This window comes from Salvelinus fontinalis, chromosome 10, assembly GCF_029448725.1.
Source record: "Salvelinus fontinalis isolate EN_2023a chromosome 10, ASM2944872v1, whole genome shotgun sequence".
NCBI lineage: Eukaryota > Metazoa > Chordata > Actinopteri > Salmoniformes > Salmonidae > Salvelinus > Salvelinus fontinalis.
Genome location: NC_074674.1, coordinates 12,270,136 through 12,295,105, shown reverse-complemented (window position 1 = coordinate 12,295,105; position 24,970 = coordinate 12,270,136). Strand labels below are relative to the sequence as shown.

At 41.8% G+C, this 24,970-nt stretch overlaps 1 protein-coding gene across 2 annotated transcripts in view; it reads right to left on the bottom strand.

The window, feature by feature from the left end:
• Nucleotides 1-17,459, bottom strand: part of LOC129863637 (protein SCAI-like) — a 56,472-nt gene extending 39,013 nt beyond the window's left edge. For both annotated transcript variants that reach the window (XM_055935763.1, XM_055935764.1), the window contains exons 1-2: nucleotides 16,601-17,459; nucleotides 4,554-4,672 (exon numbers count right to left, since the gene is read on the bottom strand). In XM_055935763.1, coding sequence (XP_055791738.1) covers nucleotides 4,554-4,654 — 101 coding nt within the window. In that variant the 5' untranslated portion in view covers nucleotides 4,655-4,672; nucleotides 16,601-17,459. The remainder of the gene's footprint in view (nucleotides 1-4,553; nucleotides 4,673-16,600) is intronic.
• Between the last annotated feature and the right edge of the window lie 7,511 nt (nucleotides 17,460-24,970).

Here is a 24,970-nt window from a genome sequence, read left to right as displayed (position 1 = left end):
AGACATGTTGATTGATGTTGTAAGTACTGTTCAAGATCAAACATTCGTGACCAACTCTCATTGGGTTTGGCTCGTCGAACCCGTACTACTGCTGCTGCAGTCAGCCAACAATGATTTGCAATTTACTGAAATTGCTGCAGGCCTGCTGCTGCCTGTGCACGAGCTGAGCGCCTGCTGCTGACGTCACTCACAATGCACTTTTGCAGCCAGGCACGTGTGTTGTGACTGAGTGTGTGACAGAGAAAATTGTTTTTGTGTCATTTAGAGGGAAAATGCGTGCATTTTAGCGTTTGAGTCACTTTTCAAAAGTTTCTAAAAGTTCAAAATACATTTTTTAAAGTAGCTAAATTTGTTGCTAGGTGCTGTTTGATAAAAAAGTTTCCAGGGTAGTCTGAAAAGTTGCTAAATCTAGCAACAAAATTGCTAAGTTGGCATCACTGCTAAAGACACATGCTTAATTTGTAAATTATGTTGTGTTGGAGTGTGCCCCTGGCTATCCGCTAAAAAAAAATTACATCTGAAAATGGTGCCATCTGGTTTGCTTAATATGGAATATGAAATGATTTACACTTTCACTTTTGATACTTAAGTATATTTAAATCCAAATACTTTTAGACTTTCAATCAAGTCATATTTTACTGGGTGACTTTTACTTGAGTCTTTTTCTATTAAGGTGTCTTTACTTTTACTCAAGTTTGTCAATTAGGTACTTTTATGTGTGCCACACTAGCATACAGAATATGGAACACAGATACAGTACACACACACGATAGTCAGACAAATATAAATCTCTAGTCTTTTTTACACAAATATACAAACCTACAAAGCCCTTGGTTTATGTAAATACACCACTCACTTCAATTAAGGAGAGACTTGAGGTGCACTTCTTTGTGAAACTGCAGGGTGCTGGGCCCAATGTCAAAAGATTGAACAGACTGCCTTACTCAGATAATGAAAGGATGAAGAATGGGAAGAAGATTTAACTTGTAAATTTTACATAAAAAACGTGTGCTCCCATACATTGGTAACACTAAGGCTTAGTGATTTGTTTCTTACCCTAATGACCTTGCTGGCTGTGGCAAACGATGTCTTGACTGTCATATCAGGATGATGGGTCAGATAATCAAGCAGAATTCTATTTAGTCAAATTCCATGCGCCATTAATTTTGTATCCCTATGAACAAGATTAACACCTACAAGACATATTGCCAAACAGAGCGAAGAGAGGGCTAGATAAGGAAATTCCTGCTCTGTTGTTTCTGGTCAGACTGCTAGACACTGGAAACACATCATACAAGCGGTCTCTCAGTTAGTATATGACACTTAATATGCCTAAAGGTTATTTATTTAATCATCCACACATTTTCTCTCTCATTTTACATTAGCTGGTCCAATGTCATGTAGTTACACTGAACAAAAATATAAACACAACATGTAAACTGTTGGTCTCATGTTTCATGAGCTGAAATACAAAATCCCAGCAATTTTCCATACGCACAAAAAGCTTTTCTCAAAAATGTTGTGCACAAATTTGTTTACATCCCTGTTAGTGAGCATTTCTCCTTTGCCAAGATAATCCATCCACCTGACAGGTGTGGCATATCAAGAAGCTGATTAAACGGCATGATCATTACACAGGTGCACCTTGTGCTGGGGGCAATAAAAGGCCACTCTAAAATGTGCACTTTTGGTCACACAACACAATGCTACAGATGTCTCAAGTTTTGAGAGAGTGTGCAATTGGCATGCTGACTGCAGGAATGTCCACTAGAGCTGTTGTCAGAGAATTAAATGTTAATTTCTCTACCATAAGCTGCCTCCAACGTCGTTTTAGAGAATTTGGAAGTATGTCCAACAGGCCTCAACTGCAGACTACGTGTAACCACGCCAACCCAGGACCGCCATATCCGCTTCTTTACCTGCGGGATCGTCTGAGGGGGGCGCGCCCCGCTGAGGAGTATTTCTGTCTGAAATAAAGCCCTTTTGTGGAGAAAAACTCATTCTGATTGGCTGGGCCTGGCTGCCAAGTGGGTGGGTCTATGCCCTCCAAGGCCCACCCATGGCTGCACCCCTGCCCAGTCATGTGAAATCCATAGATTAGGGCCAAATTAATTTGTTTAAAATTGACTGATTTCCTTATATGAACTGTAACTCAGTTAAACCTTTGAAATTGCTGCATGTTGAGTATATATATTTGTTCAGTACACATTTGACCTGTCTGCAGTTACCGTATAGGCCTAATGCTAAAATGCCCCTAGTTTATTCATAACAATTCCAATTATTTAACTGAAATCTGACTGGGCCCCAAACAAGCAAAGTCCCCAAGCAAAACTAGGTCACTGATCCCAATTTTTGGTCTGATTCTAATAACCAAACCTAAGTGTAATTAGCATGGAGGAACAGAGCACTGCAGCAGGGCTGGCATTGGTTGATTCCAGGGTGGGACTGAGCCTCCAGAGACAGGGTCAATGTGCCCCAGATTTCACAAGCAGACCTTGTCCAAAAAGCTATGCTCCTTGGACCTACGGGCATCATACTCCATGTGGAACAGAGTCTAGATTTTTGTTAAAATACTCTGGTCACAGAATATAAAATTAAATAGAGCAATATATCACATTACTTCTTCCTAGTAATACATTTCTTGTTTTAGAAACATTTCTGGGGCCTCCCGAGTGGCGCAGCGGTCTAAGGCACTGCATCAGGCTAGAGGTGTTCCTATAGACCCGGGTTCATTCCCAGGCTGTGCCACAACCGGTCATGGCAGGGTGCCATAGGACGGCGCACAATTGTGCCATAGGACGGCACACAATTGGCTCAGCATCGTCCGGGTTAGGGGGAGGGTTTAGCTAGAGGGGTTTTACTTGGCTCATCACACACTAGCAACTCCTTGTGACGGGCCGGGTGCCTGCAGGCTGAACCCGGTCGCCAGTTGAACTGTGTTTCCTTCAACACATTGGCTGGCTTCCGGGTTAAGCTGGCAGGTGTTAAGTAGCGTGGTTAGGCGGGTCATGTTGTTTCGGAGTACGCATGACTTCACATTCGCCTCTTCCGAGCCCGATTGAAATTGGGGAGAAAAGAGAGTGGGGGAGAGGGGAATAAATAAAACACTACTAAGCATGCATGGGTCATTATGGCCCAAAAAATGATATTGGCTGGTATTTAAAAAAAAGTTTGTAGGCCCTGACTGACAAATTCTCTAAAAACGGAGGAGGCTTATTTACAACTTGTGTCTGACAACACCGTTGCAGTGAGCTCACAGTGTTTCCTGTCTCTTCTTGTTTCAGATTGGGTCGCCGCTCCAGTTTCTATCCATACATCACAGGGACGAGCGGAATGGGGGTTCATTACTAAGAGAAGTAATGAAGCAACCAATTCCAAGTTCTCAGACAATCGCTCAGGCACGTGTTGTTACTACTATAGGACAGAGGGGGGAGGGAGACAGAAGGAGAGTGAGAGTGCAAGCGAGCAACGGAGAAGATACAGCCTGCAGCTACTGACATACCAAGCCTAAAAAAATATTTTAACTTGTAAAATGTTTTATACTAGGTCTAATAGCCTTTCCGTGGAGAAAAGCAGGCTAGCTCTTGCTAATTGCTAAATGTAAAATAGGCCTAGGCCAAATGAACTGTCGCACATCGAAAAAGATGAATGAATGAACAGACAATCATTAGTAAAATGGAAACTTGCAAACCACTTGAGCAACAAGGCAAGCAATGAATGGCATGACATAAAAGATGCTCAGTCTAAACAGCATTTGTTGTTGAAATGCAACATTTAAATATGATTTTCTATGTTATTTGTCATTAAGTATTATTTGCAGTCGTCACTATGACAATAAAAACACCCTGAAGCACTGAATGGACTTGTGTTACCACCTTATTAACAGAACTAGAGTGCCATAAGATGCTTTGACCAGTTGATTGACAGGTGTACTGCAGAACGATAAATGGTCCGTTGGTGTGGATGCTCGCCAACCTTTAGTTATGTATAATTTATCATTACAGTTATCGTCCTTGGTGTGGATGGCCCTTAAAGGTTGACAAATAAGACTAAGTGCCACGTCAAACTGAAAAGGTTGTACTCTTCAAATTGGGGTTGATACTAAGAAATGGTGGTATTACAGAAATGGTGTATTTTCATTCACCTTAATTCTGAGAGTGTGGACCATCTTTTTACCATTGATCATTTAGGTCTATGAGGTATTTATTAAATAACTAACTGATCATTTAGGTCTACGAACCATTTATTAAATAACTAACTGATCATTTAGGTCTATGAGCCATTTATTAAATAACTAACTGATCATTTAGGTCTACGAACCATTTATTAAATAACTAAGTGTGAAGTTATTTTCGTATAGCTTACTGCATTGAATGTCAGATCATTTAAAAGTAGGCCAATCAAACAATTCAAAACGACTTATCAACAGTCAAAAACACAAATACAGAGGCCTCAAGAGAGAGAGACAGACAGACAGAGACAGAGAGACAGACAGACAGACAGACAGGCAGGCAGACAGGCAGACAGGCAGGCAGGCAGACAGGCAGGCTGACCGTAGGCCATTGAAGAGTTGTTTGGATTTGTCCAGTAGGTAGCAGAAGTCTGTGACTGTCTTGCTTTCACCCAATGGGATGTCATCCTCAGCCCCAGTCATGGCACCTGCCTCTCACCCCTGAAAAACAAGAGAGCCTCTTTGACTTGACAGAGGCCATATAATACAAACAGTAAAACTAAAAGGGCATTTTGTCATGTATTATTATTTTTTGTAGATAATATGTATCTGACAATAATGGAAGTATACTCAAAAATGAGTTTTTCAATTAAAGACTGCAAACACCATGTCTGTGGAATACATATTGTTTGGAAGATAAAAGACTGCAAAAAAAGTTGCGTCTTTTCTGCATCATCAAACAACCAAAGTGCTCTACACTGTCCAACAATTCACTGTCAAGCTCTGGTGATCAGGCTCTGGCTATAAGCATGAGTCTTGCCAACCAGTGCATACATACAAGGTGTGTGCCTGTACGTGTGAGAGAGTGTAAGATCGGGTCACACACACTGAAACTTCTTGTGTGAGTTTCATTTTTTTGCCATTACCAAATGACCAAAGGGCTCTACACTGTCTAACACTTAGGCTAACTGCTGTCAAGGGCAACCAGCTCAAGCACTACCTATTTTGCAGAAAAAGTATAACCAATTTTACAGAAAAATGTGGCACCTTTTTTGTGAGGCCAGTTGGATGTACTGACAAGTTCTCTAAAACGACATTGGAGGCGGCTTTTAGTAGAGAAATGAACATTCAATTATCTGGCAACAGCTATGGTGGACATTCCTGCAGTCAGCATGCCAATTGCATGCTCCCTCAAAACCTGAGATCTGTCATTGTGTTGTGACAAAACTGCACATTTTAGAGTGGCCTTTTGCCCCCAGCACAAGGTGCACCGGTGTAAGGATCATGCTGTTTAATCAGCTTCTTGATATGCCACACCGGTCAAGTGGATGGATTATCTTGGCGAAGGAGAATTGCTCACTAACAGGGATGTAAACATTATTGTGCACAACATTTGAGAGAAATACACGTTGTGCATATGGAACATTTCTGGGACATTTTATTTCAGCTCTTGAAACATGGGACCCACATTTTACATGTTGCGTTTATATTTTTGTTCAGTATAGCTAGGGGCAATCCAACATCACTGAGTGAAACCATCCATAATTTAAAGCATGCGATGGCTGTACCATGTTATGGGTACAGTGCTTGACTTGGGACGGAGTGCCGTACCGTGTGGTGGTTCATTTCTTTACTATCAAATGAGGAGAGACAAACTTATCACACAAGTCAGTTATACTTAAACTAAATCTTTATTCACTTATTAATAAGGAAGCAGGTCAATAAAACACACACATATAAAGTGAATCGATTGAGTGCTCTACGATAATGATGGCTGGCTGACGAATCACCCTCAGATGATTCGTCGAGAGCCCCCAGACAAAAGTGCAAAGGTCTTTTATAGCCAAGATACACCCCTTTCAGTCTACATGACGAACAACAGATGGATGGAATGGGTCACAAAGTTAAGATTTGTATGAAAGATACTTATTATTCACAGCAGACAGTATCTGCTATAAAAACAGTTATCTTTGTGTAGAGACAAGGGTCGGGCCCTGGGGTCATCTCTCCCTGGTACCATAGAGAACAGAAACATTAACTCATGCTATGGAATGCGGTCTCTTTAGGTTTTATACCCCAAAAATCTCCTGTCAGTGTTATCTCCCAAAGGCCCCCTTTCAGTTAACACAGACACAATAGAGTTATAAGAACCCTCTATTATGTTGCATAAAACAACCATTTGATGCAATAAAAGTATTACATAATCTTGCAATTTTGCTCTCACAACCGGCACCTCTAATTGTTGGTGAACTGCATACCGGTTATTTTTTGCCACTACTCTGTAATCTGGCGTATGTGTGCCAGTAGACTGTTCAAGATTGAGAATGTGCAGCATGCACTGTTCCATGTTGTCAAATCACATCAGAGCCAAGCAGAAAGACTTCGACCTTAGGGAGAGGTCGAAATGTACACAATTGTTACCCGGAGGAAAATGGGGGATGGTCATGCTTTTTCAATTTCAGTCAGAGGATGGGTTTAATATTTTACTCCAGGAGAGGGTCATGTCATTTGTAATCGATTAAATGTCATGTTGCTCAATGTTTGAGAAATAGTTGCTTATTATATACCAATGTGTGTCTGATGCTGCACCCTCATCCCTGATTTGCACACAATATCAAGTACGCCTAGTGTGGTCTCAATCAAATGATCCATAGCCTATGCTATAGGCCTAGGCTATACGAAGAGCATGCTCGGCACAGGGCAAAGCTGGATTTCTAAGAAAATGTACTTCCTTCGGGGTTTTGCGCTGCTGGGATGGTGTACATAAAACTGAGCTACACTGCATTACACACTGCAATGGATCTGCTCTCCCAATTGTCACAAGCCGGCTCATAGCCTGTGACAAAAATGAGGGGACACGAACAACAGGTATAGGCCAATTAAAAGTGTTCTTTATTATAAACAGAACTATTAACTTTAAACTAAGAAACAGGAATGAGGTGTGGATGTATCATAATGTAAGGTGTATGTAAAGTGCATGGGTGCATGAATATGTGTGTGTGAAAATGACTGAGTGAAAACTATGCAAAACTAAAAAGGAACAAACAAATCATGAGCATACCTGGAGGAGCAGAGAGAGAGAGAGAGAGAGAGAGGTGATTAGTAAGCAGTTTTATACCCTGAGCCCAGGTGGCTCCAATCACTTAACGACCCTCCTCTGCCTGCAGGAGGAACCGCCCCCTGCACTGCAGAGGAGGAGCCGTGACACCCCCCCTCCTTAAAATGAGGGTCCCACCCTCAACCCAACTTCCTCCAACATATTCAAAATAATTCAAATTTCCCAAAAAACAAATAAACAAAAATACCAATCCCGGCTCCTAGCAGTAGCCCCGTGTCCCCCAGCTGACTGTCCGCCCCTCAAACTCAGCAGCCCTGGTACCTGGGGAGCAATTTAAGAGAAAAGAGGCACAGACAGCCCGTAGGGGTCAGCAGAGAAAAGATACAAGCTAGGTTAAAGGAGCACGGGACAGAGCATCAGCAATGATATTATCCTTACCACTAATGTGTCTAATATCAAGGTTGAATGGTTGCAAGAACAAAGCCCAACGCATCAGGCGCTGGTTGGGGTTTTGCAGGGACCTCAGAAAAACAAGTGGGTTGTGGTCAGTGAACACAGTTAAAGGGGTCAAACCAGAACCAACATAGACCTCGAAGTGCTGTAAAGCCCAAATGAGACCTAAAGCCTCCTTTTCAATTACAGAATAGTTTCTGATACTTATTAAATTTTCGGGAGAAGAAACTGACTGGACACTCAACCTTGTCGTCATTCTCCTGGAGAAACACAGCCCCAGCACCGATTTGACTGGCGTCTACCTGCAATTTGAAAGGTTTCCCAAAATTTGGTGCTGCCAACACAGGTGCCAAATACAAAAGAGTCTTAACTGCATCAAATGCCTCTTGACACTGGGTGGACCAGATAAATTCAGCCTTGGCCTTCAACAGATTGGTCAGTGGGGACACTACTACCGAAAAGTTTACAAAAAGCACGGTAGTACCCCGCCATTCCCAGGAAGCGCATCAGTTCTTTCTTTGTAGAGGGCTGTGGGAACTGCTTCACAGCCTGAACCTTGGCTTCTACGGGACAGACAAATCCCTGACCAACAACCTTGCCTAGGTATGTGACTGTAGCTTTGGCAAACTCACATTTTGCCAAATCAATACCTGTGTCCAACATATACTGCATCTCTGTTTCCAGTTTTAGTCTCTTCTCCTCAGATACACGATAAAATCTGTGTTTGATAGGCTTAGCATCTCCGATGTCTATATCATGTTCAATTAAGTGGGTTTGTGATGGAGTGTCAGAAAACAAAACAGGGTAGTTTCTAATAAGAGCTACCAATTCATCACGTTTCTCAGAGTCTAAATGATCTACCAAAACCCCAAGGTTTTGCAAAGTCTGGGAGTTTTTCAACCGTCCTTGTAAGACCTCATCTGAAACTTTAACTTCCTCTTCTCCCCCCTCCACCAAATTAAAGCCACAAGATGCAGGGACTGGGGCAGCAGTCAACACTGACCTCACTGCTGGAGTGCCTTCAACTTTGCTTAGATCACGGGAGTGATAACATTTTAACAGGTTCACATGGCATAATTTAGAGGACTTCCTATGACTAGGGGTTTCAATAAGATAGTTCAAATCTGACACTTTACGCAACACAGTGAAAGGACCACAGTATTTTGCCTGAAAAGGTTAACTTACAAGAGGCAGAAGAGCAAGTACCCGATCACCGGGACTAAACTCACGCAGCTCAGCCTGTCCGTCATATTTCAGTTTCATTTTCCGTTGAGAACATTTTAGTTTCTTTCGCTAGTTCACCAGCCCTATACAACTTCAACCTAAAGCCATTTACATAGTCAATAAGGTTCCGAGGTGGTTCCTCAGGCAAACAACCATCCTGCAACACTGCTAAAGGCCCACGCACCTTATGGCCAAACACTAAGTCATTTGGGCTAAACCCTGTGCTTTCCTGCACTACTTCACGAGCAGCTAGTAACAGCCAAGGTAACCCCTCCTCCCAGTCGGCAGACAGTTCCGTACAATATGCACGAAGCAAGGATTTTAAAGTTTGATGAAAACGTTCCAAAGCTCCCTGGCTCTGGGCATGGAACGCAGTAGACTTGTTGTGTTTAACTTTAAGCTGTTTGAGAACCTGAGCAAATAAATGAGAGGTAAAGTTAGACCCCTGATCAGACTGGATGGTTTTTGGAATCCCAAATGTTGAAATAAATTGAGTTAAAGCTTTAACTACTGATTTTGAAGTTATGGTACGCAAGGAAAAAGCTGCCGGATATCTGGTTGCTTGACACAACAGTTAATAAGTAGCTATGACCTGACTTGGACCTTGGTAATGGCCCAACACAATCGATAATAAGATGCTCAAAAGGTTGCCCTACGGCTGGTATTGGATACAACGGTGCAGGCTTTACAACCTGATTTGGCTTGCTTGTGCGCTGACACGTATCACAAGTTTTAATAAACTGAGATACATCCCGCTTTAAACGTGGCCAGAAAAAATAACGAAGTATGCGATCATAAGTTTTACGAACACCCATATGACCTGCCACATCACCATGTGAAGTTTGCAACACTTTATTTCGCAAAGTAGTAGGTACAACTATTTGAAAGACTGGTTCTCCTAGACCCTGATCATAGTGTGGAACCCATTTCCTGACCAACAGCCCATCAAGAAGAAAATAACACTGAGCACTATTCCTCACCACTGAATCAGGAACCACTTTATCAAACAGATCAGCTAAAGTAGTATCGGCTTTTTGCTCAGCCATCAATGAATCTCTAGAACTAGTCAACTGTTCTGTCTGGAGTTTGACTGGCAACTCAAGACTTTCTGGCTTACTCTCAATCTCCTTACGAGAGGCTGCGCGGGTAACCGCACAAACTGGAAATACCTCAAAAGACACACAGTTCTGATCCGGAGATTCCCTTGCAGGGGACACTGAAGGTTGCTTCTTATAGATGTTTAGTTTACCATCTGCCCACACCTTACTACCTGCCAAGTCATTCCCCAAAATCATGTGTACTCCCTCTACTGGCAACTGAGGTCTAACCCCAACATCTACATCACCCTCTACCAGACCACATTTTAGGGTAACTCCATGTAAAGGACAAGAGAATGGAACTAAACCCATACCACATACCATTACACAACGGCCAGTATCAGACTCTTTAGAGAACGGCAAAACAGATTCCAGAATAAAAGAATCTAAAGCTCCAGTGTCTCTTAGGATCTTGATTTTAACATTCTGGTTGCCATCTCCCAGGGACACTACACCATCTGAAATAAAGGCTGAAAAATCACAGCGGGAAAACTGAGAATCAAACTCAACTAGTGGCTGAAACAGCTCACCCTGGTGGTCAGAGGCTGTAACAGGACTTGCCATCACAACAGGTTTAACTTGAACTGACTGTTTTGATTTAAGCAGAGGACAATTTTTCTTCCAATGTCCTTCAACTAAGCAGTAGCGACAGGCATTAGCATTAACCGGTGTTTTAAGTCCTCCAGACCCAAACTTCTGCTGAGGCCTTTTGAAAAAATCTCCAAAAAAAGGTGACCTCCTATTCCTAGGAGTAAAGTTATTTTTATGGTACATGTCACTGTTTGACTCAAAATGGCTTTTATGTGTTAGCCTGTACTCATCTGCAAGGATGGCTGCATCACTTGGAGACTTAACTTTACGTTCATTCATGTATGTAGCAACCTGGTCAGACACAGAATTTTTGAACTATTCTAACACAATCAAATTAGACAGACCCTCAAAAGTACTAACTTCAGAAGCTGTACACCAACGATTAAATGCAGTAGTCAAATCACAAACAAACTCAGAATAGGTTTGTGAATCTAACTTTTTCCTGTAACGAAAACGTTGACGATATGCCTCTGGCACAAGCTCGTAGACCTTCAGAACTGCTGATTTAACTTTAGCATAAACTTTACTGTCAGCTACACTCAGTGCTGCAAAAGCCTCACGTGCTTTACCTGTAAGTACACATTGCAACATAGTCATGTCCAAATCTGACCAAGCTCTAGCTTCCGCAATACGCTCAAATAAAGTAAAGTATGTGTCTGGATCTGACTCATCAAATTTAGGCAACAAACAAAGATTCTGTGAAACATCAAACTGTGGTAGTCTTTCCGGTCTATTAGCATTTCTCAATCGCTCTATCTCTAATTGCATTTGCAACAGTTCCCTCTGCTGCTCAAAAGTTAATGAAGGGCTAGACTGAAAACTTGCACCCTCACTACTAGCAGACTGACCGCCAAAAACACCCATTTCCCTAAGACCCTTCAGCAATTTCAATTAACTGCTCCTTAGTACACAACTCTAAGGCTACCTCTGAAGGAGCTTGAACAAAACTACACAAAATGGAAGACATTTTCCTTAAGCAATACAACTATTACAAATGCTCCAAAAAAAACACAACTCACCTGCTGTCAGTCTGGGTTCAAGGACAGGAGCCACACCCCACTATCCTCCAAAAACTACTAACTAACTGGCCCTGGTCTTCGTGCAGTCACATGTGGTGGGGTTTTATGCACACAAAACCAGTGGAGTGGAAAAGACAACAAGAAACTGGCGGCCCTCCCATAACCACGGAGGTGCTCCCGAGCCGATGTAGGGGAAAAGGGAAAGGGATGCTCTACCCACGTTCACTGCCACCTAAAACAAAAACACCACAAGCCTCCTATTGACACTTGCTGATATGCCTGAACAGGAGAGGACTCCCACCTGAACAAAACCCAGAAAAACACAAAGTGAATTGCTTAGCTACCAAGCTAACTGAACCAAAAGAACACATGGCTCTCAACTCTCTCTTAAACAAAAATTGGCCCAACCAAAACATCCACTCAAACAAAAAAAAATTGTCAATCTGAACTAAACTAACCAAAGTTAACTACTATCCCGGATGAGCCCCCACTTGTCACAAGCCGGCTCATAGCCTGTGACAAAAATGAGGGGACACGAACAACAGGTATAGGCCAATTTAAAAGTGTTCTTTATTATAAACAAAACTATTAACTTTAAACTAAGAAACAGGAATGAGGTGTGGATGTATCATAATGTAAGGTGTATGTAAAGTGCATGGGTGCATGAATATGTGTGTGTGAACATGACTGAGTGAAAACTATGCAAAACTAAAAAGGAACAAACAAATCATGAGCATACCTGGAGGAGCAGAGAGAGAGAGAGAGAGAGAGAGGTGATTAGTAAGCAGTTTTATACCCTGAGCCCAGGTGGCTCCAATCACTTAACGACCCTCCTCTGCCTGCAGGAGGAACCGCCCCCTGCACTGCAGAGGAGGAGCCGTGACACAATCATGAGCCCTAGCCTGCTCTTGATGATGTAAACCCTTTGGTGCTGCCTAACTAATGGCTGTGCTGTGTACAGTGGCACTTCAGGAAACGAGTCAAAGGCCTCTTCCGAAAATAGTTATTTTTTTGTCCAGAAAATGCAATATCTGTGAGCATGGACTAGGCCTACTGATGTTCTGTTCAGTTTGAGAGAGACGACGGGAAGATGAGGTAAGCTTGCTCCTGCTATAATTGATTTAATAAAAACAAATGTTTCTTTGCCCATAATGAAGCTATTTATCAGAGTAATTGACCTCTGTGGAAGGACCACCAGAGGGCAGGCTGGGCTCACGGATAGTAGCCCAACCAGGCATGTGAGTCAAGGTGACCAGAGGCAATTAAGCACAGCTGACGGTACATATGACATATTCTCTTTCCCCTAAAAGAAAGAGGAGGGAACCAGCAGAGAGGGGAGGCAAAAGAAAGTATAAGAGTGGTTGCTCCACCAAAGGAGAGGACGTATCTTTTGGAAGGCAAGGAGAAGGAGATAAACTATCTCTGGAGAATGGCCACCAAGAGAGGGGAGCTATCCACGAAGAACCATTATGACGGTGACAAACCCGTGATTTTTGTTATAGTGTAAAGATAATCGTCTTGTGTTTCTGTTTCATCTGAAGAAGATATGTGTTTTTCCTTGGGAGATTCTCATTGATTGTGTTGGAGTGTTTGTATTGACAGAAATCCCTCAATAGAGAACTGTGTTCAATCAAGAAAACCTACTCCTGACTCGTTTATTCCACCGTTCCGCTTTAGAGTAACACCAAATTACTTGGTCAGCTCACACCTCACAAAAAGCCATATTTCGAGTAATTTAATTTACTGCTATGAAGCAGCAGCCAAAAAGATGAACAGTGAATTGGTGCTGAAAGTAAGCCAATTCGACAAGGCCTAATTCATTTAAAAAAGTATTCACTTCATGCTACTAACAAAAGGGCTTTGTGTGGGAGCCTACACAAGAGTACAAAACATCAAGAACACCTTCCTAATATTTGAGTTGCACCCCCGTTTGCCCTCAGAACATCCTCAATTCGTCGGGGCATGGACTACAAGGTGTCGAAAGCATTCCACAGGAATGGTAGAAAAAGCGTTCCACAGGGATGCTGGCCAATGTTGACTCCAATGCTTCCCAAGGTTGTGTCAAGTAGGCTAGATGTCCTTTGGGTAGAGGACCATTCTTGATACACACAATAAACTGTTGAGCATGAAAACCCAAGCAGCGTTGCAGTTCTTGACACACTCAACCCAGTGCGCCTGGCACCTACTATCTTATTATACTAAGCGATCCATCTTTAGTCCGCAATGCTTTGTGCTAGAAACAAGCTGTAAAATGCCGGGGAAAGACGTGACTCCGACGCATATGGGAGATCTTTGGCTGGAATCTATGACATTCAGAGGCTGCGCTACAATCTTCTATAGCCGAGGAGATAAAGAAATTGACTTTGCTTGGGAAGTAATGTGTGATTCTGTCACTATCAACTGACGTTACTCTAAACAAGTCAGGAGCAAGCCAGCTAGCCTAAGAAGGAACGGAAATGAATTATTTAGGTCAGACTGTTCTCTCTCCTACCGCATGGCAAGCGGTACCAGGACTCCTCAACAACTTCTACTCCCAAGCCATAAGACTGCTGAACAATTAATCAAATGGCCACCGGACTATTTACATTGACCCCCCCCCCCCCTTTGTTTTTACACAGCTGCCACTCGCTGTTTATATATATATATATATATATAACTGCATATATATATATTTTTTAATTGGCATCGGCTTTTTTTGGTCCTCCAAAAATCAGTATCGGCGTTGAAAAATCATAATTAATCGACCTCTAGTTCAGAGTAGATGGTACGGAGAGTGTTTGGGGATTCCATGAGTTCAAGGACTCCAAAGCTACAAAAAAGCCAGTCTCCTTGTCACCTCTGATGAAAGCAGTAGAAACCATCGCCATATCCACCAGTGAATGCGAGCGTGCATTCAGCAGCATGAATGACATCGTGAAACGCGCTCGCAGTGAGCCACCTCTCCAATTTGCTTTTCCTCAAACGCAACGATCAACCACTGCTGCTGTTCCACCCCTTGCCATATGTGAAGACATGGCTGAGTAAAGGAAGGAGACACGCCAACACAACCGACTGCCCTGCCAAAGAACACACAAAGCAATGTGGAGCTTGGTTTGATATGGTAAGGCTAAAGTGTATAGATTTGAAAATGATATGCTAATAGGCATACAATTTAAACAATTGTTTGTTCAACCTACTTCACACACCAGTCCTCCCTCTCTTCACTGCATTTCAGCACCATGGCCAGCTCCTCCAAAGAAGCAGTTAAAGTGCTCGGAGCTTCAGCACCTGGACAGTGACTTGTTTAACATCATGAATGTTATGTCAGTCCTGGCACGCAAGGTCCCTCTGTTAACTAGACCTAATCTGTTTATGAAACTTGTTTGTAGGCGCTAGTGTACAGTGGTACTGATATGCTTGTTAGCATACTGACAAGCCTACAAAGCCTACAAGCCTACAAAAAAGTCACAAAGCCTTAATAATAGCAATAAGGGACCTCTGGGGTTTGTGGTATATGGCCAATATACCATGTCTTAGGGTGTGTATCCAGGCACTCCACGTTGTGTAGCGCTTGAGAACAGCCCTTAGCCGTGGTATATTAACCCCCCCCCCCCCCCCCCCCCGGGCTTATTGCTTGATTATGTGAAGATGCTGTTATGCTGGTGAATGAGGACCCAAAAGCGACTTAACATAAACAGAGTCTTTATTCCAGTCTTAAACAAAAACGATACTCCTGGATATATCTTAGGTGACACCTGCTCACACGCAGCATCTGAAGAAGGCAAAAACACGACAGGGCGGAACAAGGACACAGAAAAGCAAACATCAAACAAGGATCCGACAAGGACAGAAGCGGAAAACAGAGGGAGAAATAGGGACTCTAATCAGAGGGCAAAATAGGGAACAGGTGTGAAAGAGTAAATGAGGTAGTTAGGAGAATGAGGAACAGCTGGGAGCAGGGACGGAACGAAAGAGAGTGAGAGCGAGAGAGGGAGAGAGGGAGGGGGAGAGAGAGGGATAGAAAGAGGGAAAGAACCAAATAAGACCAGCAGAGGGAAACGAATAGAAGGGAAGCACAGGGACAAGACATGATAATCAATAACAAAACATGACAGATGCGTGTATACTTGAATGCTGCCTTTATGCATTACCTCTGCTTATAATGTGTCGATCTGTTCTTGAACCAACTGTACCATTTAAAATCATTCCTTATGAAGACCAGACTGTTAAAACTATTATTTTATCCTATACTGTATATCTTCTTGATAGCACTGATGCCTTTGCTTTCTAGGAATTGTAGCACTCAATACTTAAGTGGCATTTCATGGAGGTATTCCATGTTTATCAGTGTTTTATTTAGTCCTGGTACAAAGGGTTTTGTTTATTAATGTTTATGAATTTGAGAGCTTATACAAATGTAATATTGAATTACATTAACAAACTCTTGAACTTGGCCCAATAAATAAATAGGGCAGTATCGTATAGTACATTTTAAGGGTGTATTATTGTTGTCTGATCGGCTACTAGACCTCGATGGAATAAGACTTAATTACAGTGAATAATCAAAAGGTCTCTATAGCATAATGTCATTTGTGAACTTCGGTAAACATAGTCTCATGCACCGACTTGGAATAAGACAGATCCTGCACCTCTTCCATCCCAAGTGAATAACTGTATTTGGTTCGATTGTCATCAGCAATGAATTAGGACATGTCAGGATCAAGGGGAAAGTTGATTGCACTGACATTGCAATCAGGACACCAAAATGTGACAACTGTGCAAGGGGGTGTATGGCTTCTAGTCAACTAGGTTCCATTCAAATTAATAGCTCCATCACCAGACTGGAGCTGGAAGTCGAGATTATTTATTTTTTTTACAATTTGCTTCATTGTCATTTATTTTCAGTGGACGTTTTTTTAAAGCACTTTCAACTCGAGATGCTGTGAGAAAGCATCTAAAGTCCCCAGAGCAAAAGCGACCTAGGCTACAGAATATGACATGTACTCACCTTAAAGAACAGGCCGGCTTGTGTCAAGTAGCTGCGGGTGGTAAATCCGAGTCCACTTGAAAGTTGCCCTACTACATAACTAGCTAGCTAAAACGCTAACTTAACGCTAACTTAACGATAAACTAGTGTTACATTCAGCGTGCACGATTTTATGTTGGTGATTTAACGGTGTGAAAATAGCTACGTACATAGCTTGCCAGCAAACGGTAATGGCTGGACTCATCAATAATGCATTTAGTAACTAGCCAGCTACCTAGTTCGCCTAACTAACGTCGTTAGTTGTTAACGTTGTAACGTTAGATTTTGAATCGTTCATGCAAAAATAGCCTCTATCCAATCAATTAGTAGCAATGCATTTAGCTAGGTAACGTTACCTAGCTAGCTATTAACAGTGTATCAATTTAAGGAGCACGATCCAGGCAAAGGTTTAGATACTCTGTGATACAGCAGGTAGCGAACTAACAATATCTAGCTACTGTAGCTAGTATGATCTGCAAGTAATTTAATCTGGCTACTACCGATAAGTAACGTTAGCTGCTAGAACAGCTGGGCAGTGGGAGACGTAGCAACTATCGGTAACGTTAGCTAGCTAAAGAAAAGTAAACTAGCCATTTATTGACTACTCCAAATATACTACCTAGCTAACGTTAACGAACTGACTCATTCCTACTGTTGTTGTCTCCATCAGTCGTCCTCTATGTAGCTAAATGTATAAACCCTTTTAAATCAGAGCATCCAATGCAGTGCCGCACCGTCATATACAGCTGTTTCACAGTTAACGGACCGGTGTAGCACCTAACAGTTGCCAGTCTCAACTAGCTGCGGGTGGTTGTATGTGCGTGCCAATGTGTATATGAAGGTGTGTGCTGTGGTATAGGAGGGTGGGCCAGTGGAGAAAAAGCATAAACGTTCTGCACGAGGGAATTTATGATCAATCAAGTTCGCGTTTTCAGTCAGTCCTCTTTGCTAACTCGTTAAAGGCACCGTCTGTAAGACTTTCTGTCGTTTCAATAAATATGAACATCTTGATATTGAAGAATTCACTTATACTTTCATTAGATACTTTAATTTGTAAAACTGCCTCAATTTATAATAACCCAAAATCAAAGTATATTCCTTTGACACTTGATGAAAGCTTTAAATCATGTAAGTATGAAAGTAAAGTAAAATATTGCTGTGAGCAGCAATGAACGGGGTTCAAAGGATGACAGAATGTACACAAGATTAGTTGGATAACAAAGAGAGCATTCTATCATGTAGGAACTATCCTCCTTCATATGCAATCAGTGAAACCATTACCATGTTTATCAATACCACAAGGATGACGCAAGTAAATTTTAGTCTAGCAGTGTAGGTTGGTTACCTTTGAATGCAGCAGGTAATCATTCTCAATGTCATTACTTAATATATTGAGTTTATACAGTGAATTCAGAAAGTATTCAGAACCCTTGACAGTTTATTTCCCTCATCAATCTACTCACAATACCCAATTATTACAAAGCAAAAAAAGTTTTTTAAGTATTCAGACCCTTTACTCAGTACTTTGTTGAAGCACCTTTGGCAGCGATTACAGCCTCCAGTCTTGTTGGGTATGACGCTACAAGCTTGGCACAACTGTATTTGGAGAGTTTCTCACATTATTCTCTGCAGATCCACTCAAGCTCTGTCAGGTTAGATGGGGAGCGTCACTGCACAGCAATTTACAGGTCTCTCCAGAGATGTTCAATCGGGTTCAAGTCCGGGCTCTGGCTGGGCCACTCAAGGACATTCAGAGACTTGTCACAAAGCCACTCCTACATTGTCTTGGCTGTGTGCTTAGGGTCATTGTCCTGTTGGAAGGTGAACCTTCGCCCCAGTCTGAGGTCCTGAGCGCTCTGGAGCAGGTTTTCATCAAGGATCTCTCTGTACTTTGCTCTGTTCATCTTTGCCTCGATCCTGACGAGTCTCCCAGTCCCTGCAGGTGAAAAACATCCCCACTGTCACGCCCTGACCATAGTAAACTGTTTTTCTCTGTGTTGGTTGGGGCGTGATAGTGACTAGGGTGGGTCATCTAGGTGTTTGTATGTCTATGTTGGCCTGATATGGTTCCCAATCAGAGACAGCTGTTTATCGTTGTCTCTGATTGGGGATCATATTTAGGTAGCCATTTCCCCATTGTTAGTTGTGGGATCTTGTCTACAGTAAGTTGCCTTTGTGCACTCCAACAGCTTCACGTTTCGTTTGTTCTTTATTGTTTTGTTTTGTGAGTTTCTCTTTATTAAAATTATGTGGGACTCTATGCACGCTACACCTTGGTCTCATCATTACGACGATCGTGACACCCACAGAAAAATGCTGCCACCAGAATGCTTCACTGTAGGGATGGTACCAGGTTTCCTCCAGACATGACGGTTGGCATTCAGGCCAAAGAGTTAAATTTTTGTTTCATCAGACCAGAAATTCTGAGAGTCCTTTAGGTGCCTTTTGGCAAACTCCAAGTGATCTGTCATGTGCCTTTTACAAATGGTATTTCCCGGAACATATTCCAGTCTGTGCTAGCAGTTCTGGAGCTTAGCATCTGCTTCACCTGACCACTTTTTATTGACCGAGTCACTAGTGCTTCCTGCTTTCATTTTTGTTTGTAAGCAGGAATCAGGAGGATAGAATTGTGGTCAGATTTGCCAAATGGAGGGCGAGGGAGAGCTTTGTACACCTTTCTGTGTGTGGAGTAAAGACCAGTCTAGAGTTTTTTTCCCTCTGGTTGCACATTTAACATGCTGATAAAAATTTGGTAAAACGGATTTAAGTTTCCCTGCATTAAAGTCCCTGTCCACTAGGAGTGCCGCCTCTGGATGAGCGTTTTCTTGTTTGCTTATGGCGGAATACAGCTCATTGAATGTGGTCTTAGTGCCAGCATCGGTCTGTGGTGGTATGTAGACAGCCCCCCTTTGTCTTACCAGACGCCGCTGTTCTATCCTGCCGTTACAGCGTATAACCAGCTAGCTGTCCGTCGATAATGTTGTCGTTCAGCCACGACTCCGTGAAGCATAAGATATTACAGTTTTTAATGTCCCGTCGGTAGTTTAGTCTTCCTCGTAGGTCGTCGATTTTATTTTCCAATGATTGCACGTTAGCTAGTAGAACGGAAGACAGTGGGGGTTTGATTGCAGATGATTTTGAGCATTAGCGTTACACATGAAAATAATTTGTTATTAATAGTTGCCTTGTTTTTTGAGATATCAATACCAAAGTCAGTGTGGTTCATCTTAAGGACATCCACGTAGGTGGTGGGCCATAGCAAGCTATCTGCTTTAGTTTTCGAGATGATCGATATCTGTCGAGGGAGGGGCTGGTTTTTACATATTGTGGATATCTATTTCTTCTGAACACATTTCTGTTTTTTGGCAATGTCAATTCTTACACATGTAAGTACTTACTTTTATGTTCGCTAGCTGGACAGGCAAAATCCACCAAGTACTAAACTGTAAACCAATCAAAACTTGTGTACTATCCATGGTACTATCTCTACTGATCACATCTGCCAATCACGTTATCCATTTCTAAGGTATTAGACAGCTGGTGACATCTCGACAGAGACTTCCGTCTGTCAGACTGCTATCAAGTCAAGTATTTTTACTTGTAATCTAACTTTATAGTTATAGAAACCTGATACCATCAATGCACGCTGTAAAATGACTCCCAACTTAGAACACAGCAACCTTAGTAATGTAGCTAGCTAGTTACGACAAGTAGATCTGTTGTTAGTTATCAGGAGCAGATTGCTTTATCACTAGCTAGCATGTCATTCAGGGACAAGGATCATTTTAGCAAGCAGTTTATTCAGAGTAATAATTTAAGACTACAAAAATCAATAGGACAAGTAGTGTAAATAAAACTAATAGAATCATCAAGACAGGACCCACTAATTTCATTCATACTGACAAATAATAAATGCAACATTATCCCTGTCAATAGTTGGAGTAGGATGGTTGCAGAGCACCCTGTCTCGGACTGTCAGGACGTTCATTTTCTAGTTTACAAACTACATTCCTTTGCTCTGATTATTTATTTGATTCATTCTTGTCTCTCGTGATCTATTCAGCTCACCTGTGTCCTGTTCCCAGAGATCAACCAAGTGCTATTCACCAAGCAAGGACTGATTCACTCACCTGTGAGAACCATCCTACTGCAGTTTGAACTAGCCCTCCCGTCACTATTTAGCCATTGGGACAGCATATGCATTTGCCCGGTTATCTTTTCTTTGCGGTTTTGTCTTACACAGTCTACTGTAATTTAGATTTGAAGAACACCAACTACAGATACACATGCTCGTTTGGGCATCTCAAAGACTAAATTCAATGTAGAATCAGTTTAACAAGTGACAAACAGAGTATTTTACTGTTGTAACATGCAGTGGGGAGCCCACGCTTTTGTCATAGATGGTAGAGTTCTCGTCTCTGGACCACGCCAGCTTTAGATTGCATTCTGTTAAGGCACTTGTCTCTCTACATCGGTCAGCTACATTGGTGAATGTGGTGGGATCCTTTCCATACATCAATGAGGCCTGGGAACACAAACGCTCCTTGTGCGGAGGGGGAATAATTAAGCATGCGTTGATGACAGCTATACAGTATCCATCAGAGGCCCAGGCTTTGGGCATAGATGGTAAAGCTTTCATTTCTAGACTGAAACATTATAAGTTTGTGCCCTCGACAGCACTTGATATCAAATCAAAATCAAAATCAAATCAATTCAAATTTTATTTGTCACATACACATGGTTAGTAGATGTTAACGCGAGTGTAGCGAAATGCTTGTGCTTCTAGTTCCGACAATGCAGTAATAACCAACAAGTAATCTAACCTAACAATTCCACAACTACTACCTTATACACACAAGTGTAAAGGGATAAAGAATATGTACATAAAGATATATGAATGAGTGATGGTACAGAACGGCATAGGCAAGATGCAGTAGATGGTATAGAGTACAGTATATACATATGAGATGAGTAATGTAGGGTATGTAAACATAAAGTGGCATAGTTTAAAGTGGCTAGTGATACATGTATTACATAAAGATGGCAAGATGCAGTAGATGATATAGAGTACAGTATATACATATACATATGAGATGAATAATGTAGGGTATGTGAGTAATGTAGGGTATGTAAAGTAATGTAGGGTATGTAGGATATGCACTGATTGATAGGTTACACTATATCAAATTAAATTGTATTGGTCGCATACACATATTTAGCAGATGTTATTGCGGGTGTAGCCAAATGCTTTTGTCCCTAGCTCCAACAGTGCAGTAATAACAATTCACAGCAATACACACAAATCTAAAAGTAAAAGAATGGAATATATAAATATATAAATATTAGGACGAGCAATGGCGGTGTCCAGAGAATATATATACACAATACCAGTCAAAAGTTTTAGAACACCTCATTCAAGGGTTTTTCTGTATTTTAACTATTTTCTACATTGTAGAATAATAATAAAGACATCAAAACTATGAATTAACACATATGGAATCATGTAGTAACCAAAAAAGTGTTAAACAAATCAAAATATATTTTAGATTATTCAAAGTAGCCACCCTTTGCCTTGATGACAGCTTTGCACACTCTTGGCATTCTCTCAACCTGGAATGCTTTTCCAACAGTCTTGAAGGAGTTTCGACATATGCTGAGCACTTGTTGGCTGCTTTTTCTTCACTCTGCGGTCCAACTCATTCCAAACCATCACAATTGGGTTGAGGTCGGGTGATTGTGGAGGCCAGGTCATCTGTTACAGCACTCCATCACTCTCCTTCTTGGTCAAATAGCCCTTACACAGCCTGGAGGTGTGTTGGGTCATTGTCCTGTTGAAAACAAATGATATTCCCACTAAGCGCAAACCAGATGGGATGGCATATCGCTTCAGAATGCTATGGTAGCCATGCTGGTTAAGTGTGCCTTGAATTGTAAATAAATCACTGACAGTGTCACCAGCAAAGCACCCCAACACCATCACACCTCCTCCTCCATGCTTCACTGTGGGAACCACACATGCGGAGGTCATCAGTTCACCTACTCTGCATCTCACAAAGACACGGCGGTTGGAACCAAAAATCTCAAATTTGACCCAAAGGACAGATTTCCACCGGCCTAATGTCAATTGCTCATGTTTCTTGGCCCAAGCAAGTGTCTTTTTCTTATGTGTACTTTTTATTTTTCTTATGGTGTACTTTAGTAGTGATTTCTTTGCAGCAATTCGATCATGAAGGCCTGATTCACGCAGTCTCCTCTGAACAGTTGATGTTGAGATGTGTCTGTTACTTGAACTCTGTGGAGCATTTATTTGGACTGCATTTTCTGAGGCTGGTACATATCCTCTGCAGCAGAGGTAACTCTGGGTCTTCCTTTCCTGTGGCGGTCCTCATGAGAGCCAGTTTCATCATAGCGCTTGATGGTTTTTGTGCAAATTCAAGTGCAAATTTTCCACATTGACTGACCTTCATGTCTTAAAGTAATGATGGACTGTCGTTTCTCTTTGCTTATTTGAGCTGTTCTTGCCATAATATGGACTTGGTCTTTTACCAAATAGGGCTATCTTCTGTATGCCACCCCTACCTTGTCACAACACAACTGATTGGCTCAAACGCATTAAGAAGGAAAGAAATTCCACAAATGAACTTTTAACAAGGCACACCTGTTAATTGAAATGCATTCCAGGTGACTACCTCATGAAGCTGGTTGAGAGAATGCCAAGAGTGTGCAAAGCTGTCATTAACTCAAAGGGTGGCTACTTTGAAGAATCTGAAATCTAAAATATATTTGGATTTGTTTAAAACTTCTTTGGTTACTACATGATTCCATATGAGTTATTTCATAGTTTTGATGTCTTCAGTATTATTCTACAATGTAGTAAATAGTAACAATAAAGAAAGACCCTTGAATGAGTAGGTGTCTTTTGACTGGTACTGTATACAAAAGTATGTGAGCACCCGTTCAAATTAGTGGATTCGGCTATTTCAGCCACACCCGTTGCCAAAAGGTGTATAAAATCGAGCACACAGCCATGCAATCTCCATCGACAAACATTGGCAGTAGAATGGCCTTACTGAAGAGCTCAATGAGTTTCCAACAAGAGTGGTGTAAAGCTCGCCGCCATTTGACTCTGGAGCAGTGGAAACATTCTCTGGAGAGATGAATCACGTTTCACCATCTGTCAGTCTGACGGACGAATCTGGGTTTGGCGGATGTCAGAAGAACGCTACTTGCCCGAATGCATAGTGTCAACTGTAAAGTTCGGTGAAGGAGGAATAATGGTCTGTGGCTATTTTTCATGGTTTGGGCTAGGCCCCTTACTTCCAGTGAAGGGTAATCTTTACTCTACAGCATACAATACGATTCTGTGCTTCATACTTTGTGGCAACAGTTTGGGGAAGGCCCTATCCTGGAACGCCAATTGCTAGGCCTAATCAGTGCCCGACCTCACTAATGCTCGTGGCTGAATGGAAGCAAGTCCCCGCAGCAATGTTCCAACATCTAGAGGAAAGCCCTCCCAGAAGAGTGGAGGTTGTTATAGCAAAGGGGGGGGGGGGGGACCAACTCCGTATTAATGCCCATGATATTCGAATGATATGTTCGACAAGCAAGTGTCCACTTACTTTTGGTCATGTGTGTTAATCTTCGAACGCATCAACGTTATTTTCTCAAACTCTTTAGGGACTATTGTGATGAGTCCAAAGACCACATTTGGAATGAATATGACTTTAAGTCCTAATTATTTTAAGCATTAGTGTTACATAGTCAAACAAGTGAATTGTTAATAGTTTACTTTTTTTTTTTTTTTAAGATATCAATGCCAAACAATCTGGTTCATCATGGTAATGTCTTTGATGATCCTAAGTTTCAAGTTGGTAGGCCATGTTGGAGGGGATTTACAAAGGATTTAAATAGACACGTAAAATCTGATTTATCAATAACTGGGCCAGCTCTTAACCGATCCCTTAGATTTTCACAAACTAAGTTAAGTGATGTACCATTGGCCTACATACTGTTGTCATTTGGATTTATGGTTCATGAGAAGTTTTTCCAAAATGTCCAAGATGGAGGAAAATCTATCCTGACAGGTCCTTGAGGCAAATTTGTTCACCACGAGGAAAGAAACCTCTAAACAAAGTGTCAAGTCTCTAGGTCAAACCGGGGCGACGGATATGACGGTTTTTAAGTGAGACCGCGTATAACAGCGCCACCTATAGGCCAATCTGCCATTCTTTTTGACAAAGTTACTTATGGGCTCTAGTTTCAGTGCGCCAAATTAGAAAGTTACCAATCTACGCTTGAGTTATTTAACCATGTGAAGGAAAAAATAAGAATTGAGAGAATAACAATGTTGTT